Source organism: Bufo gargarizans, chromosome 2 (assembly GCF_014858855.1).
Source record: "Bufo gargarizans isolate SCDJY-AF-19 chromosome 2, ASM1485885v1, whole genome shotgun sequence".
In the NCBI taxonomy this organism is placed as follows: domain Eukaryota; kingdom Metazoa; phylum Chordata; class Amphibia; order Anura; family Bufonidae; genus Bufo; species Bufo gargarizans.
In genome coordinates this window covers 247,684,934-247,701,813 of record NC_058081.1, presented here as the reverse complement: position 1 = coordinate 247,701,813, position 16,880 = coordinate 247,684,934, and the positions used below count along the sequence as shown (strand labels likewise).

General features: G+C 41.2%; 1 protein-coding gene across 3 annotated transcripts in view; it reads left to right on the top strand.

Annotated features, from left to right (window-relative positions):
* LRRK2 (leucine rich repeat kinase 2) overlaps nucleotides 1–16,047 on the top strand; it is a 137,288-nt gene extending 121,241 nt beyond the window's left edge. For all 3 annotated transcript variants that reach the window (XM_044280209.1, XM_044280210.1, XM_044280208.1), the window contains 8 exons: nucleotides 1,695–1,888; nucleotides 2,487–2,559; nucleotides 4,795–4,979; nucleotides 7,970–8,122; nucleotides 10,848–11,053; nucleotides 11,301–11,360; nucleotides 12,216–12,346; nucleotides 15,321–16,047. In XM_044280209.1, the coding sequence (XP_044136144.1) occupies nucleotides 1,695–1,888; nucleotides 2,487–2,559; nucleotides 4,795–4,979; nucleotides 7,970–8,122; nucleotides 10,848–11,053; nucleotides 11,301–11,360; nucleotides 12,216–12,337 (993 nt within the window). In that variant the 3' untranslated portion in view covers nucleotides 12,338–12,346; nucleotides 15,321–16,047. The remainder of the gene's footprint in view (nucleotides 1–1,694; nucleotides 1,889–2,486; nucleotides 2,560–4,794; nucleotides 4,980–7,969; nucleotides 8,123–10,847; nucleotides 11,054–11,300; nucleotides 11,361–12,215; nucleotides 12,347–15,320) is intronic.
* The last annotated feature ends 833 nt before the right edge of the window (nucleotides 16,048–16,880 follow it).

Here is a 16,880-nt window from a genome sequence, read left to right as displayed (position 1 = left end):
TACAGCGCGTTCGTACGCGCTGTAAAACGCCCAGGTGTGAACCATTCCCATAGGGAAGCATTGGATTTCATGTCTTGAGCGTTTTACAGCGCGTTTGAACGCGCTGTAAAACGCTCAGGTGTGAACCCAGGGTTAGGGGGCCTGTTTCTCAGCATACAGACCTCATGCGGCTCTGAACCTTCCAGCACAGCACCGTGCTTCAGATCCCAAGACAGAGACTCAGCTGCTGCGCCCAGCTGCCTATTAAAGGACAGCCAGGTGCTGCCACAACCCGGACTGTCACTTAAACTCCAGTATTTGATCTCACCTCGCTGGAAATCAGTCCAGCCGCCCATGTTGGGAGGAAAATACCTGCCTTCCCAAACAAAACCCCTTGCTATGTCACAATACATTCTCAAAAAAAGGATAATATATGGGCACAGCCACAAGTAGCATAAATACTGCACATTTTCTGTAGTGGAATTGCATGCCGAAAATCCAGCTCATTTACAGTAGCAGAGAAATAGGTCAAATTTAAAAAAATCTGTGCAGTGAAATCCGTGGAGGTGTCTGCAGTGAAATCCGCATGTAACTTGACATGCAGAGCAGATTTAAAATCTGCAGCATGTGAAATTATGTTTGTGGATCTCTGCCATTCTGCAAAGGGTGTTCTCTGGGAGGCTTGTTACTGTCTTGAAAAAGGACATGGTTTTTCCAAGCCGTTTGCTCTGGGAGCTAGTATACTGAGGTTAGAACCTAAGCTGAATGTTTTGAGGAACATGCCAAAATGTCTGTTCTTCCTAAGGCTACTTTCACACTAGCGTTCGATCGGATCCGTTCTGAACGGATCCGATCATATTAATGCAGACGGAGGCTCCGTTCAGTATGGATCCGTCTGCATTAAAATGGCAAAAAAAAGCTAAGTGTGAAAATAGCCTCGGACGGATCCGTCCAGTCTTTCAATGTAAAGTCAATGGGGGACGGATCCGCTTGAAGATTGAGCCAATTTTGTGGCATCTTCAAACGGATCCGTCCCCATTGACTTACATTGTAAGTCTGGACGGATCCGCACGGCCAGGCGGACACCCGAACGCTGCAAGCAGCGTTCAGCTGTCCGCCTGTCTGTGCGGAGGCGAGCGGAGCGGAGGCTGAACGCCGCCAGACTGATGCAGTCTGAGCGGATCGGCATCCATTCAGACTGCATCAGGGCTGGACGGAGGCATTCGGGTCCGCTCGTGAGCTCCTTCAAACGGAGCTCACGAGCGGACCAACGAACGCTAGTGTGAAAGCAGCCTAATACATGTGCTACCTCAAACACAGCACTAAAGACTAAGGCCTCTTTCACACTACAGTATGTTGCATTCAGTGTTTTGCGTTCCGTTTTTCACGGATCCGTTGTTCCGTTTTTTGCTTCCGTTGTGGTTCCGTTTCCGTTCCGTTGTTCCGTTCCGTTTTTCCGTATGGCAAATACAGTATACAGTAATTTCATATTAAAAATTGCTGACATGATGCAGGGCGGACGGCTGAGATCGGGGTCGGCGGAGCCTTCACGGCGCACGACGGACCAACGCGTATGGAAAGCAAAACAGTGTATCAAACCAGAACTAAAGCCTAAAACTGTAAAGAAATGTGGATTCTAAGATTTCTTTTATAGATCATTGTGATTTTATAACATTTATATTTGATACATTTACACTTGTTCCACCATGTTTCAGGACTTTTGTGAAAGTAGAATCCTTTGTCTTGCATTTGTGACATTACCTGAAGAAAGGGAACATTGGATCTTGGCAGGGAGCCAATCTGGGGACATTCTGGCTGCACAGGCAGAGGATCTAAAGAAAAAACATTTCCTTCAGAAAATGCCTGACTCTGTTACGTGCTTCTTGTTTTCTGGTCAAATACAGCAGAGGTATGTTTTACAAAATCACTATCATTATCAGCTTTGTCAGAGTTAGATACATGAAGAGCTGATTGCCAGCAAGGACAGAACTATAAGCCTCCAAGAAAATAAACCAACAGTGTGAAAAACAAGATAATCCCGTAACTGCTGCGTGCGAACATACTAAGGCACGCCAACAGCTATCCCTGTTGACCCTCCATACACAAGCATGCTTGGCTCAGAGGGGAGAAAGCCACAAGTGGACACATCTGATGGCGGCTTATTTCCCTTGAGAACAAAAAGTTCGGGCCCTTTCAAATCGACCTGCTTTTCCTCTGAATTCCCCTCAATTCGGCAGGTTCAGACAATATAAATCTAATGTGTATGGCCAGCTTATAGTATAACTGTAATTTCAACTTTTTGTAAATAAATAAAATGCATAGGGATAATTATATTAATAACATTTGTAATACCTTATTAGGGAAATATGAGTCATTTCATTATAAACAACATCTGAGATTCTATGAAGAATTTTTTTTCTCTCAAATTAAAGGAGTTGTCTGATAAAATAAATGCTTAGCGCATTAAGCTATTTATGTAACATTTCTTAATTGCATATATATTTTAGTCAGAAGAAATATTTTCTCCTGGTTGGTACGGCCAATGGACACATTGCAATTTTTGAAGCTGCTACAATAAAGGTTAGTAATTAATGTTTAGGGTCAACTATTTTACTAGAAGTTCTGCAAAATTGTGACCCCTTATTGACTGCCAATATGCCCTTTTTATGGTGGCGATTAGGGTTGAGCGAATTGGGTTCGAATGGCTGTATCCGAAGCCTGTTCTTTTAAAAATGACATTAAGAATACATGCTCCATCCTACTATTAAATGTATGGCCTCTGCGGAGTTTCAACAAATATCTCGAGACTTATCACATGTTTATTGGCAGAAATTACTGTATCAAAATACAAAGCTGAACTCTGCATTGTTAATACGACACAAAGCCTAGTTCGGCTTAGCATTTTCATACAGTAATTTATGCGAATAATATTTGCTGAAACTTAGGAAAGATCAGAGAGGCCATACCTTTGACAGTAGGACAGAGCCCATATCCCTAATGAAGTTTTTAAAAGAATCGGGTTCGGATACAGCAATCCAAACCCGATCCGCTCAACCCTAGTGGTAATTAACAGGCCCTCGCTATCGGTGTACTGCACTATTATGTTGTCAGCATTAGCTATATGCATTCACTGTCTTTGGCTGTAGCCCGCTGAGGACAGTGATCGGCTGCAGGGGTCTCATGCCACATCAGGCACACCACCATTGCTGTTTGCAAACAGCGGCAGGAGTACCAGAGGAATGCTGGAGAAATAGTACCATAGGAGTATATCATGGTTTTTATGTTAAAGGAAGTCTGTCACCTCCATATGGCCATATACAGTGCTTACATGGCTCTGTGGCACACCTATACAGGATTGTAACGGTACCTTTTGTTATTTTCTTTAGACTTGTGCCAGCAGGAAAAACGAAGTTTAATTCATATGCAAATTAGCACTCGCAAGTGCCCAGGGGTGGCGTTCAGTGTGTAGGTGCCCAGGCTGCTCTGCCTTTTCACTATACTCCTCCCCAGCCTCTGCCCGCCCTCCAAGTCTGGACCTATCAATGAGGCAAGAGACTTGGAGGACGGGCAAAGAAAGAGACTGGGGAGGAGTAAAGTGAAAAGAAGGCAGAGCAGCCTGGGCACTTACACACTGAACTCCTCCCCTGGGCACTTGCGAGTTCTCATTTGCATATGAATTAAACATTGTTTTTCCTGCTGGTGCAAGTCTAAAGAAAAGAACAAAGGTACCGTTACAATCCTGTATAGGTGTGCTACAGAGCCATGTAAGCGCTGTATATGGCCATATGGAGGTGACAGACTCCCTTTAAGCAGTTGTAGGGTTGGTCCAAGATTTTTAATTCTCTCTGACTGGCTCCTTAAGTCTTTGATATTGATGTATATATGTATGTGTATATATATATATATATATATATATATATATGCAGATTATTTTGTTTTACATGCCCTCATTTGGATAGTCAGCAATATTTTACTAGGTTTATCACTGGGAATGTGTTATTACAAGTTTATATTATTTTTTATGTTTTTTCCTGTTTTGGGGTAACTATCTTGCCTGAGCTGCTGTTATGAGCAGCCTCATGGAACATAGAAACTGGTTGACTGGATATGAACCTTTTGGAGCAGATTCACTAAGGGCTCGTGCACATGACTGTATGTATTTTGCAGTCTGCAAAACACGGATCTGGTTCCTAATAGAACAGTCCTATCCTTGTCCGTAATGTGGACAATAATATGACATGTTCTATTTTTTTGGTGGAACGGACATACGGACCCATTGAAATTAATGAATAAAAAAAAAAAGGAAATGGACACGGAAAGAAAATACGTTCGTGTGCATGAGCCTTAGGACTGACCTTTCACCAGTCTTAGTCAAAGTCCATTGGAGTAACATGCGGCAAATTTATTAAGAGGCACAATGTTCTTGACAAACTAAAATCTACGGTATTTCAGCTGTGGGCTGTCATAATTGCCCAATTTTCGGTGCCCCATTCCTTTTTTTTACCCCTATCCACAATTTCTGTAGCAAGCTATCCGGTCTCAAAATGTATAGGCAGTCGTTAGTTTTTTGTTTGGTTTAGGGATATTTAGGACTATATACAGTGCACTATATGGCATGCTCAAAACAGGACTTGTTACATCTCCATGCACATGAAGTTTTTCAATGTCTCTCTCTTCTGTGTTTTTTTTAACTTGTAATATAGTGTTATTAGGTATATGTAATTCTTAATGACCTGTTCCTTTTATTGGCCATTGTTTATAGCATGTTCTATACTGTATATCGTGTTAGAATTTTTTATTTTTTTTCCATTCTAGTGCACTAATGTTTCTCCTATGAAGATGCTTAGAGTGGGAGATATCAGCACGCCAGTAATGTGCTTGTGTGAATCCACATATTCCTCTGAGAAGACAGCTGTCTGGGGAGTTTGTGGAACACAGATCTTATCCCTTTCCAATGATTTTGCAGTTCAGAAGACAATTGAAACAAAAAATGCTATTCCGTGAGTATAAACTATGTTTACATTTTTTAGTTTCATGCCAGGAATGAACCATATGCTTATTTAGAAAGGTGAAACGCCCATTTCTTGGTCTCTCCCCTGTTTTAGATTGATTCAGATTTTCATCTATTTTCTATCGCCTGTCCCAAACTGCTTGAGGAGGAGCAGGTTTCTTGTAGGCAGTGCCCTATTGTTGACTATGGTAGCAAGAAAACACCTGTATTAAAGGGATTCTGTCACCTCGTTTTTGGTTATAGAGCTGCGGACATGCACGGCTAGATCGCCGCTAGCAAGCACACAGCTAGAAGCACACAGCCCTATAGGACCGGTATATTGCTCTATAGCCCAAAACGAGGTGACAGAATCCCTTTAAGTACCCACTCCCTGTTTGCTGTGAATCAATGCTAGCTTTTTTTTTTTTTGCAGAATTTACCAGAACGTAGTTAAGTGTGAAACTGGCTTATGTAGTCAGCCTATTGACCTAAGGTCTGACAGACTGCAGGATAATTAATTCACCATGCATTTTTCACTGAATTGCACAAACAAACCCAACAGACCGTAGACTTAGGTCTGTAAATCACGGGTCCATAAAACATGGATCCCAGCTGTGAGCATGCTGCCTTTTTTTCCCCTGTCTAGAGAAAAGTCCTACTCTAGTCCACAAAATGGACAAGAATGGGACATTTTCAAGCCACGGGACAGACTTGCGCATATGGACAGCATGGGGGATAGACTTGCGCATATGGACAGCAGGGGGGGGGGGGGGATGGTGCTGTCTGCATCTTTTGCAGCCCAATTGAAATGGGAGGATGTGGACTGAAAACTACGGCTGTGTGTATAAGGCTTTAGTGTGCGGAACCTGGTTGGGAACGCTGTTCTAAGGGAAAATGCACAAAATGCTGAATATTATCCATATATAGCATCGGATTGTTAGTTTATTTCAATCTTGAATAGAAATAAATAAATAACAGCATAGAAATGCATTATCACGTGTGAACACTTTGTACACCGTTGTACAGGTCCTTCTCAAAAAATTAGCATATTGTGATAAAGTTCATTATTTTCTGTAATGTACTGATAAACATTAGACTTTCATATATTTTAGATTCATTACACACAACTGAAGTAGTTCAAGCCTTTTATTGTTTTAATGATTTTGGCATACAGCTCATGAAAACCCAAAATTCCTATCTAAAAAAATTAGCATATTTCATCCGACCAATAAAAGAAAAGTGTTTTTAATACAAAAAAAGTCAACCTTCAAATAATTATGTTCAGTTATGCACTCAATACTTGGTCGGGAATCCTTTTGCAGAAATGACTGCTTCAATGCGGCGTGGCATGGAGGCAATCAGCCTGTGGCACTGCTGAGGTGTTATGGAGGCCCAGGATGCTTCGATAGCGGCCTTAAGCTCATCCAGAGTGTTGGGTCTTGCGTCTCTCAACTTTCTCTTCCCAATATCCCACAGATTCTCTATGGGGTTCAGGTCAGGAGAGTTGGCAGGCCAATTGAGCACAGTAATACCATGGTCAGTAAACCATTTACCAGTGGTTTTGGCACTGTGAGCAGGTGCCAGGTCGTGCTGAAAAATGAAATCTTCATCTCCATAAAGCTTTTCAGCAGATGGAAGCATGAAGTGCTCCAAAATCTCCTGATAGCTAGCTGCATTGACCCTGCCCTTGATAAAACACAGTGGACCAACACCAGCAGCTGACATGGCACCCCAGACCATCACTGACTGTGGGTACTTGACACTGGACTTCAGGCATTTTGGCATTTCCCTCTCCCCAGTCTTCCTCCAGACTCTGGCACCTTGATTTCCGAATGACATGCAACAGTCCAGTGCTGCTTCTCTGTAGCCCAGGTCAGGCGCTTCTGCAGCTGTTTCTGGTTCAAAAGTGGCTTGACCTGGGGAATGCGGCACCTGTAGCCCATTTCCTGCACACGCCTGTACACGGTGGCTCTGGATGTTTCTACTCCAGACTCAGTCCACTGCTTCCGCAGCTCCCCCAAGGTCTGGAATCGGTCCTTCTCCACAATCTTCCTCAGGGTCCGGTCACCTCTTCTCGTTGTGCAGCGTTTTCTGCCACACTTTTTCCTTCCCACAGACTTCCCACTGAGGTGCCTTGATACAGCACTCTGGGAACAGCCTATTCCTTCAGAAATTTCTTTCTGTGCCTTACCCTCTTGCTTGAGGGTGTCAATGATGGCCTTCTGGACAGCAGTCAGGTCGGCAGTCTTACCCATGATTGCGGTTTTGAGTAATGAACCAGGCTGGGAGTTTTTAAAAGCCTCAGGAATCTTTTGCAGGTGTTTAGAGTTAATTCGTTGATTCAGATGATTTGGTTAATAGCTCGTTTAGAGAACCTTTTCATGATATGCTAATTTTTTGAGATAGGAATTTTGGGTTTTCATGAGCTGTATGCCAAAATCATCAATATTAAAACAATAAAAGGCTTGAACTACTTCAGTTGGTGTGTAATGAATCTAAAATATATGAAAGTCTAATGTTTATCAGTACATTACAGAAAATAATGAACTTTATCACAATATGCTAATTTTTTGAGAAGGACCTGTATATGCAATGTACTTTTATTGCAATAACCTAAAAAAAAATTGTTGAATATGGCAAGAAATGATGGCATGTTGAAGCATGCCTCTGTCAGTTCTGTCATACCCTATCTGCAGGCAGAATATTCTAGAGGGGGGACGCTGAAGTTGAAGATATATAGTGTGCTATGATTTGATTTAGATATTTTCGTTATAAAGCTGCCCAAGTCCTGTTCAGACTCATAGAGAAAGCCTGTACTCATACAGTCCTACAATCTCACACAGCAAGAGAGCTTCTTAAATAGCTCCGTCCCTGTATCCTATGGAGCCCTCAGATAAGGTAGCATAAGAGATTTGACTGATTTGCTGTGGAGAAAATGATTTCTTTCCCATCCTTCATGTTTTGTTTTGTGCTTCATTGACTAAAGTGTTTTATTTCTAGATTTTCACATGGATCAGCGAGTGATTCGAATATTACTTCTGTTGCGGTTGACAAGTACATCTATGTGGCAAAGAAATACAGTCCACATGTGGAGATTTGGGATAAAAAGACCGAAAAATTATGTGAAACCCTTGACTGTGCCCGTTTCTTGAAGTAATTATATGTGCTTTTTCTGTTTTATGACTTTGTTTGGTTTTATTACGAGATATTGTCAATTTCAACACATCCTGTTGTATGTTATAAAGACTTGGATATCAAGTCCGTAAGGTTGCAGGATCAGAGTGATTTATGAAAACAAGGTTGTATTCTGGTGGTGGGGGTCATTAGTCTTATAAATATACAGTGGTCCCTTAGGATACAATGGCCTCAGGATACAATATTATCAACATACAATGTTTTTTTCTGACCCATCATGAGTTGAAACTAGACTCAAAATACAATGTCTCAGACTCAGATCCAACCAATCAAGGCCACTCCTCTGGTTAAAGAGCCTAGCGTTAATATTTTCCAGTATTGAGATCCGTCATACTGTCTCAATACCGGAAAAAACCCGCTTCCGTTTGGTCCCCATTCATTGTCAATCCAGTAAAAATGCTAGTGTGAAAGTCATCTGCTTATTTTTCTTAAATCTTCATTTTCTTTTATATTGGATGGCATTTTGGGGCTTTGGAACCGGAGTTCCAATAGTTTTAACATACAGTCCTGATCAAAAGTTTAAGACCACTTGAAAAATGGCAAAAAATCATATTTAGCATGGCTGGATCTTAACAAGGTTCCAAGTAGAGCTTCAACATGCAACAAGAAGAAATGGGAGTGAGACAAAACATTTTTTTGAGCATTCAATTTAATGAAAACAACGAATAAACTGAAACAAGTTGTTTTTCAGGCTCAGCTGATCAAAAGTTTAGGACCACACCTCCAAAAAAAAAAAAACTAAACCCCCCAAAACAGAAATCCAACTTCCAAACATGAACTCAGTAATAAGTAGCTCTGCCGTTATTGTTTATCACTTCAAAAATTTGTTTCAGCGTGCTTGATGCAAGCGTTTCCATGAGGTGAGTGGGAACATTTCTCCAAGTGGTGAAGACAGCCGCACGAAGGCCATCTACTGTCTGGAACTGTTGTCCATTTTTGTATACTTCCCTTGCCATCCATCCCCAAAGGTTCTCAATTGGATTTAGATCAGAGGAACACACAGGATGGGCCAAAAGAGTGATGTTATTCTCCTGGAAGAAGTCCCTTGTCCTGCGGGCATTGTGTTCTGTAGCGTTGTCCTGTTGAAAAACCCAGTCGTTACCACACAGACGAGGGCTCTCAGTCATGAGGAATGCTCTCTGCAACATCTGGACATAGCCAGCGGCCGTTTGACGCCCCTGCGCTTCCTGGAGCTCTATTGTTCCACTGAAGGAAAAAGCACCCCAGACCATTATGGCGCCCCGTCCACTGTGGCGCGTAGAAAACATCTCAGGTGGGATCTGCTTGTCATGCCAGTAATGTTGGAAACCATCAGGACCATTAAGTTACATTTTTTCTCATCAGAGAATAAAACTTTATTCCACCTTTGAATGTCCCATGTTTGGTGCTCTCTTGCAAAGTCCAAACGAGCAGTTCTGTGGCGTTCAAGGAGACGAGGTCTTTGAAGAAGTTTTTTGTTTTTAAAGACCTATAGTGTCAGATGCCATCTGATGGTTATGGGGCTGCAGTCAGCACCAGTAAGGGCCTTAATTTGGGTCGAGGATCCTTCAGTGTCTTGACGGACAGCCAATTGGATCCTCTGGCTCAGTGCTGATGACATTTTTTGGGGTCTTCCACTTGACTTTTTTGTTCCATAACCCTCAGGATCATTTAAGAAATTCCAAATGACTGTCTTACTGCGTCCCACCTCAGCAGCGATGGCGCGCTGTGAGAGACCCTGCTTATGCAGTTTAACAACCCGACCACGTTCAAAAAGGGAGTTTTTTTGCCTTTGCCATCACAACGTGTGACTACCTGACAGAAAATGACAATGAATCCACATCTTTGCACAGATTTGGCCTTTTCAAGGCATGTGGTCCTAACATTTGGATCAGCTGAAAAACAGCCTGTTTCAGTTTAATCGTTATTTTCAATTAATTGAATGCTCAAAAAATGTTTTGTCTCACTCTCATTTCTTCTTGTTGCATGTTGAAGCTCTACTTGGAACCTTGTTAAGATCCAACAATGTAAAATAAGATTTTTTGACATTTTTCAAGTGGTCTTAAACTTTTGATCAGGACTGTATTATAGTTGTCCTGGAATCCAATTAATATTGTAACTTGAGGAACCACTGTAATTAGTGATATACTTTTATGGAACAATAGCTGCAGTCTATTGTCTGTATTAAGATAATTTCTATAGGCTCAGTTAAAATATAGTAGACAAATAGTAAGGACACAGTGGACACCTGCTAATACAGAATAAGTATGTTGGAGTTATAACCATAAGGCATGTGGAAACTAGTTTGCAGTAAAGGTATTGTCCAAGATTTTAAAACTCTTGGGAGAAAACGGTATATTATAAAAAAATAACTTTTCAAATCAAGCGCCACTCTGGTGGCTTCTTCTAAATCCTAAGAAAGTTGCGTCACACAATCACTGTCCTCAGCAGTGACGCTTGCATACAAGGCATCTGACAGCAGAGACAGTGATTGGCGGCAGCAGCGGTCACGTGTATGATGTACATGAGGTCCTCTCTGCAGGATAAGCAGGGACCACTGCAGTTGCAGGAGATTTAATGGGTGATTAATTGTTATTTTTTGTTATACCGTTTCTTATGCTTAGGCATCTTACATTTCTGGATAGAGTCTTTTATAATGCTCTTTTATTAGCTACCTTTTATGTTTCTGGTTTTATATTTTTAGAGAAGAAATTGCGAAGCAGAGAAAAATAAAGAAAGAAGATGCTTATACCGCCCGCGTTAAAGCCTTGTTTTTACAGAAAAATACTGCTCTTTGGGTGGGAACAGGTGGAGGACATATCCTGCTCATTGATTTATCGACTCGACGGCCAATCAGAATCATCTCCAGTTTTTGTGACTCTATTCGCTGCATGGTTCCTTCTCAACTAGGTAGCTGTAAATTGATGAATATTATCGTTATCCTGTTTTATAGTATGCTGTATATGATGTTTTCCCCCAAAACTACAAGGAATCATTGGAATATCTAATAATTTCAAGCTGCAGTGTGGACATTACAAATGTATCTAAAGTAACCCAGATTTGCATTGCGGTGTCCTAGCTGTGTAAATTGCTATGGAATGGAACGTGCCATTGTGAGGCTGTCTTTTAACATTTTTATGTCTTTATTTCCTTCTAGAAAAAGGAAGTGTAAAGAATGTCGTGCTTGTGTTAGGATGCCGTTGCACACCACAGAAAGGTAAGTTTAGTGAATATCATTATCTATGTTTCTGAAACATTTTTCCCTTTTTTTTTTTCTTTTTTTTTTTTTTGGGCCTGCTCACAAACCATATGTCTCGGAGGGCATACGGTCGGTTGCAAGGGCCCTTAGGCTCCCTTTGTGTCAATTACGTTTTCTGGAAATTTTTCCCAATTTTTTTTCTATTTAGGCTGTTTCCACACACTGCAGAATGGACTGAAAATATGTTCTATTCATTTGAAGCTGATTTTCAGTTGCAGAAATCTTCTGCACAAAATCTGCATCATGTGAAGGCACCCTTAATTCATTCACTGATATTGGCATTATCTTTATGTATGATATATTCTTATACAGACTGTAAATTGAATATTGTTGTGCTCTCCTTCTTATTCTTTCTTTATTTTACGTAAAGTAAGGCTAGTTTCACACTTGCGGCAGGACGGATCCGACATGCTGTTCACCATGTCGGATCCGTCCTGCGGCTATTTCGCCGTGCCCGCGGACCGCCGCTCCGTCCCCATTGACTATAATGGGGACGGGGGCGGAGCTCCGGCGCAGCACGGCGGTGCACGGAGAAAGCCGCCGGACTAAAAAGCCTGACATGCAGTAATTTTAGTCCGGCGGCCTTTCTCCGTGCACCGCCGTGCTGCGCCGGAGCTCCGCCCCCGTCCCCATTATAGTCAATGGGGACGGAGCGGCGGTCCGCGGGCACGGCGAAATAGCCGCAGGACGGATCCGACATGGTGAACAGCCTGTCGGATCCGTCCTGCCGCAAGTGTGAAAGTACCCTAAGTGCTTTTACGTTGCTTTTTTAAATACAATTCTAGAGTTTTAACATGTTTTACTGTATTGTAGACATACAATCATTTCTCTCTGTGTGGGATATGAATCTTCCACATGAGGTCCAAAATCTTAAAAAACACAATGAAATAAGACAGGAGCTGGCGGAGAAAGCAAGAGGATTATCACTAGACTGAAAACCAGTGGTAAGTCATGAGAATATTTAAAGAGAATCTGTCACCACAAACTGCAGTTTAATTGTTGTAATGCAGGAGAAGCTGAGCAGAATGATGTGATGAACACCTCCCCCATGTACAACTATCAGTGACTGACAGCTATGTATGTATACACAATTGCACAGAGAATGCTATCAATCACTGATAACACCACCCCTGTGTTCAACTATCAGTGACTGACAGCTATCTATGTATACACACTTACACAGAGAATGCGATCAATCACTGATAACACCTCTCCCGTGTAAAATTATCTGTGACTGACAGCTATCTATGTATACACACTTACACAGAGAATACTATCAGTCTCTGATAACGCCTCCCCCCGTGTAAAATTATCAGTGACTGATATCTGTCTATGTATACACACTTAGGCCTCTTTCACATGAACGTGTGCGCTCCGTGGCTGTATTGCGGACCGCATTTGCGCATCCGCAATACAAGGGCGACATTCCGTAGGCATTCCGCATCACAGATGCGGACCCATTCACTTGACTGTGTCCGCAAATCTGGAGATGCGGAACGGAAGCATGGAACAGAACCCTACGGAAGCACTACGGAGTGCTTCCGTGGGGTTTCCTCCCATACTTCCGTTCCGCAAAAAGATAGAACATGTCCTATTTTTTTGCAGAACAGGCGGATCGCGGACCCATTAAAGTGAATGGGTCCGCGATCCGCTGCTGCCCCACGGTTGGTGTTCGTGCATTGCGGCCCGCAATTTGCAGGCCGCAGCACGGTTACACGTTCGTGTGCAAGAGGTCTTACACAGATAATGAACTAATAACTCCCCATTTACAACTGAAGTAAAAAAAAGCTGAGATTTAAATGTATAAAATATAAGTTTTACTGAATATTTTCTCAGAAAACTGTATATGATTCTGCCCAGATTCTCCTGCTCTATAAAAGATTCCAAGTTATTTAATTTTTCACTAGCCATATGCAACCAGTTTACTCATTAAAAAAAATTGTAAATTACATTTATGAAAAATTATGAATCCCTGCCTGTGCCCATTCAAACTGCTACCTTGTCATGTGGCAGCTTGATCTAATATATCTGGCACTGTTGGAGTAGCCAGGCTAAGGGTACTTTCACACTAGCATTATTCTTTTCCGGTATTGAAACCCGGTAAAGGATCTCAATACCGAAAAAAAAACACACATCTGTTTTGTCCCAGTGCATTCTGAATGGAAAGCAATCTGTTCAGTATGCATCAGGATGTCTTCCGTTCCGTCCCTTGTACGGTGTTTGACCGGACAAAATACTGCAGCATGCTGCAGTATTTTTTCCGACCAAAATCCCAGAACACTATCGCACTTTAGATTGAAATGTATTAATGCCGGATCCAGTACCAAGTGTTCCAGAAATTTCCGCATCGCCGGATCCAGTTTTCTGGTCTGTGCATGCGCAGTTCTTTCTGGCTTTGAAAAAATGAAATACCTGATTTGTTGTTCCGGATGATACCGGAAAGACTGATCCGATAGTTCAATGCAAAAGTCTTAACGGATCCGGAAAAAAAAAGATATCCGTTTGCATACAGATTTCCGGATCTTGCAGGCAGTTCCGGCAACGGAACTGCCTGCCGGATTCTTCTAACGCTAGTGTGAAGCTAGACTTAGCCAGGGTTTGTAAAGAAGACATACATTTTAATAAGAATAAAAAGAAAACGGTGGCTCACCCTCTTCTTATATGGATAAGGTGCACACCCCCTGGTCCCACCCTTAGGACCAAATGTAAAGATTTGTCTAGAGAAAAACAGGTGTGGGGGGGCACACTTCACAGGACAACACTCAAAGGGATAGTAGTAATACAATTTAATATAAAATTTAAATTAAGAACATACCCCTAAAATATATATAAAATGTGGTACATCAATAAATATGTCCCAATCAATTGCAATGCACACTCAGTCCGCAGAATGGCTCTATAAAGCAATGTATGCTGTTATCCACAATCGGCAATGCTATCCTAATGGTTTGCAGCAAAAGTCCAGCAACTACAAGCTTAAGATGATAATGTCCCGCAAGTAGGTAGAGCAGATATATATGTTAGCATCCACTGACAGCCGAACTGTTAACTCCAGTGCACTTCCAATATAATGCCCGCAGTTGGGAGCTCACAGTCAAGAACTTGAAAATGCTGTTCATGCAATAAAGTTTACTATAGACACCGCCAGACGCGTTTCGGGGTCTCAAGCCCCTGACTGAGGAAGGGGCTTGAGACCCCGAAACGCGTCTGACGGTGTCTAGAGTAAGCGTTGATCTACACAGGAGCAAAGAAAAAGCAAGAAAGCCGGCAAAGAAAAGAAAGAGTTACGGAATTAAGAGCACAGAGTGGAAGCTGACGCACAAGTTACACGTCACACGAGCTTGCATCCGGTCCCCTTGGAAACCAGGTCACGTGGGACGCCGCGTACAGGCAGCAGCACACCACGTGGGACGCTGCGGGTGTGCGGCCTCCTGGAGCAACGCTACAACAGCGGTGAAGGGTAAGACCGCAAACTTTATTGCATTAACAGCATTTTCAAGTTCTTGACTGTGAGCTCCCAACTGCGGGCATTATATTGGAAGTGCACTGGAGTTAACAGTTCGGCTGTCAGTGGATGCTAACATATATATCTGCTCTACCTACTTGCGGGACATTATCATCTTAAGCTTGTAGTTGCTGGACTTTTGCTGCAAACCATTAGGATAGCATTGCCGATTGTGGATAACAGCATACATTGCTTTATAGAGCCATTCTGCGGACTGAGTGTGCATTGCAATTGATTGGGACATATTTATTGATGTACCACATTTTATGTATATTTTAGGGGTATGTTCTTAATTTAAATTTTATATTAAATTGCATACATTTTAATAAAGATAATTTACAAACTAGAAACCAGGAAATGTGTTTTAATGTGTATACTGTAAAGACTAATTCTAATTGTTTTCTATTTATCAGTGGAATTAAGTTTCACCGTTGATGCACCTATCAGCAATTTGCCGTTGACACATGACATGGCTACATGCTAACACTGTTCCCAGAGAGGTATAAAGATGCAGATGGAAATTCTGATTTCACAACATGTTCTACAATGAAAAAAAAAAGAACAATCTATGTAGAATAGTCTGTTTGTCCATCACCCTGTATTCTTAAGTGGCCATTCAGAAGTAATCCATCACCAGAAAATTTGATTGATTTTTACATTTCTTTTGTGCATGTATAATATGTACATACAGTAAATGTTTGCTGGCAGATATTATTTTATATTTATTTATGCAGTTTTAGTGCATTTTCTGTATGAAAAAATTTATTTTTTGCTTTGTGCAAAAGTTTATTTTATTTGGGAATAAACTATAATAAATGTAATTATCTGTTTGATCTCTAAGTTTATACTTCCTTAATACTTTTTGATACTTCTTTAATACTGCTTGTTTTATTTTATTTTTTAGTTTTGTGACATAATTGCCTAGTAGATCTTAAAGGGGAGAGCCAAGTAGATTTTGATATACCCCTTTTTTCCAGACATCCTATAAAAGGGGATTTAAAAAATCCATAACTATTTCGGAGCAATTATTAGCGCAGATTAAATGGGTTGTTTGAGATAATGAAAAATACTAGTAATGCCAAACATTGCTTCACTTTAAGCTAAGAATGGAGTTGGAGCATTCCTGTTCTGCAAAATTAAACCAAGGATGTGTTAAAGAAAATGTTAACAGTGTTGTGCTTATTTTCGAAATACAGTGAAACCTCTTTGACATGACCACCCAAAATTGTACAAAATGGCCTCTTATGGAGATGATCATCCTTAAAAGTATAAAATGCAGGATGAAGCTTTATTGTGCTCAGCAAACATGTACGGTAAACAACCACAGAATATGATGCAACACCCCAAAGTTCCAGACAATATACAGTATTGCTTGTCCTACCTGTAACTTCCTAGTTTACCCTTCCGAACACTTGTAGTAATATGTTGGGTGTTTATGTTTCATAATAGTTGGAAAGCTAACAGTCAAAAGAACACTGAAACCAGTCTTAACATTCAAGCATGTGTACTCTTTGATTTCATACATGCTCATCCCTTACACGATATGCAGGTCCAAAATTATTCTACCAGTGTATTTCGAACTGAAACTGACTGGGGTAGCATGCTTTGTAAACGGTTGCTCAGTGCTCCAGACTAAAAAAAAATACCTAGTAGCCATTGGCTCCTGAACTGAAAAATTTAGGAGCCAAATCAAATTTTTAGTCGCCAAATCGAAACCGAATCAAAACACCAAAAAAAGCTGCGTGCATTTCGCATTTTATGATACATTCGGCCCATAATAGAACAGTCCTATCCTATTTTTTGGGGTGACAAGGTGACTAAAAAATGGCGAATGCTCACCGCATAGGAGATATTTTTTAATAATTTAATAGTTTGGACAGCGCTATGTAATATGTTTATTTATTTATTGTTTATATATTTTATATGTAAAATTGGGGAAGGGGGATTTAAACTTAATATTTTAGGGTACTTTC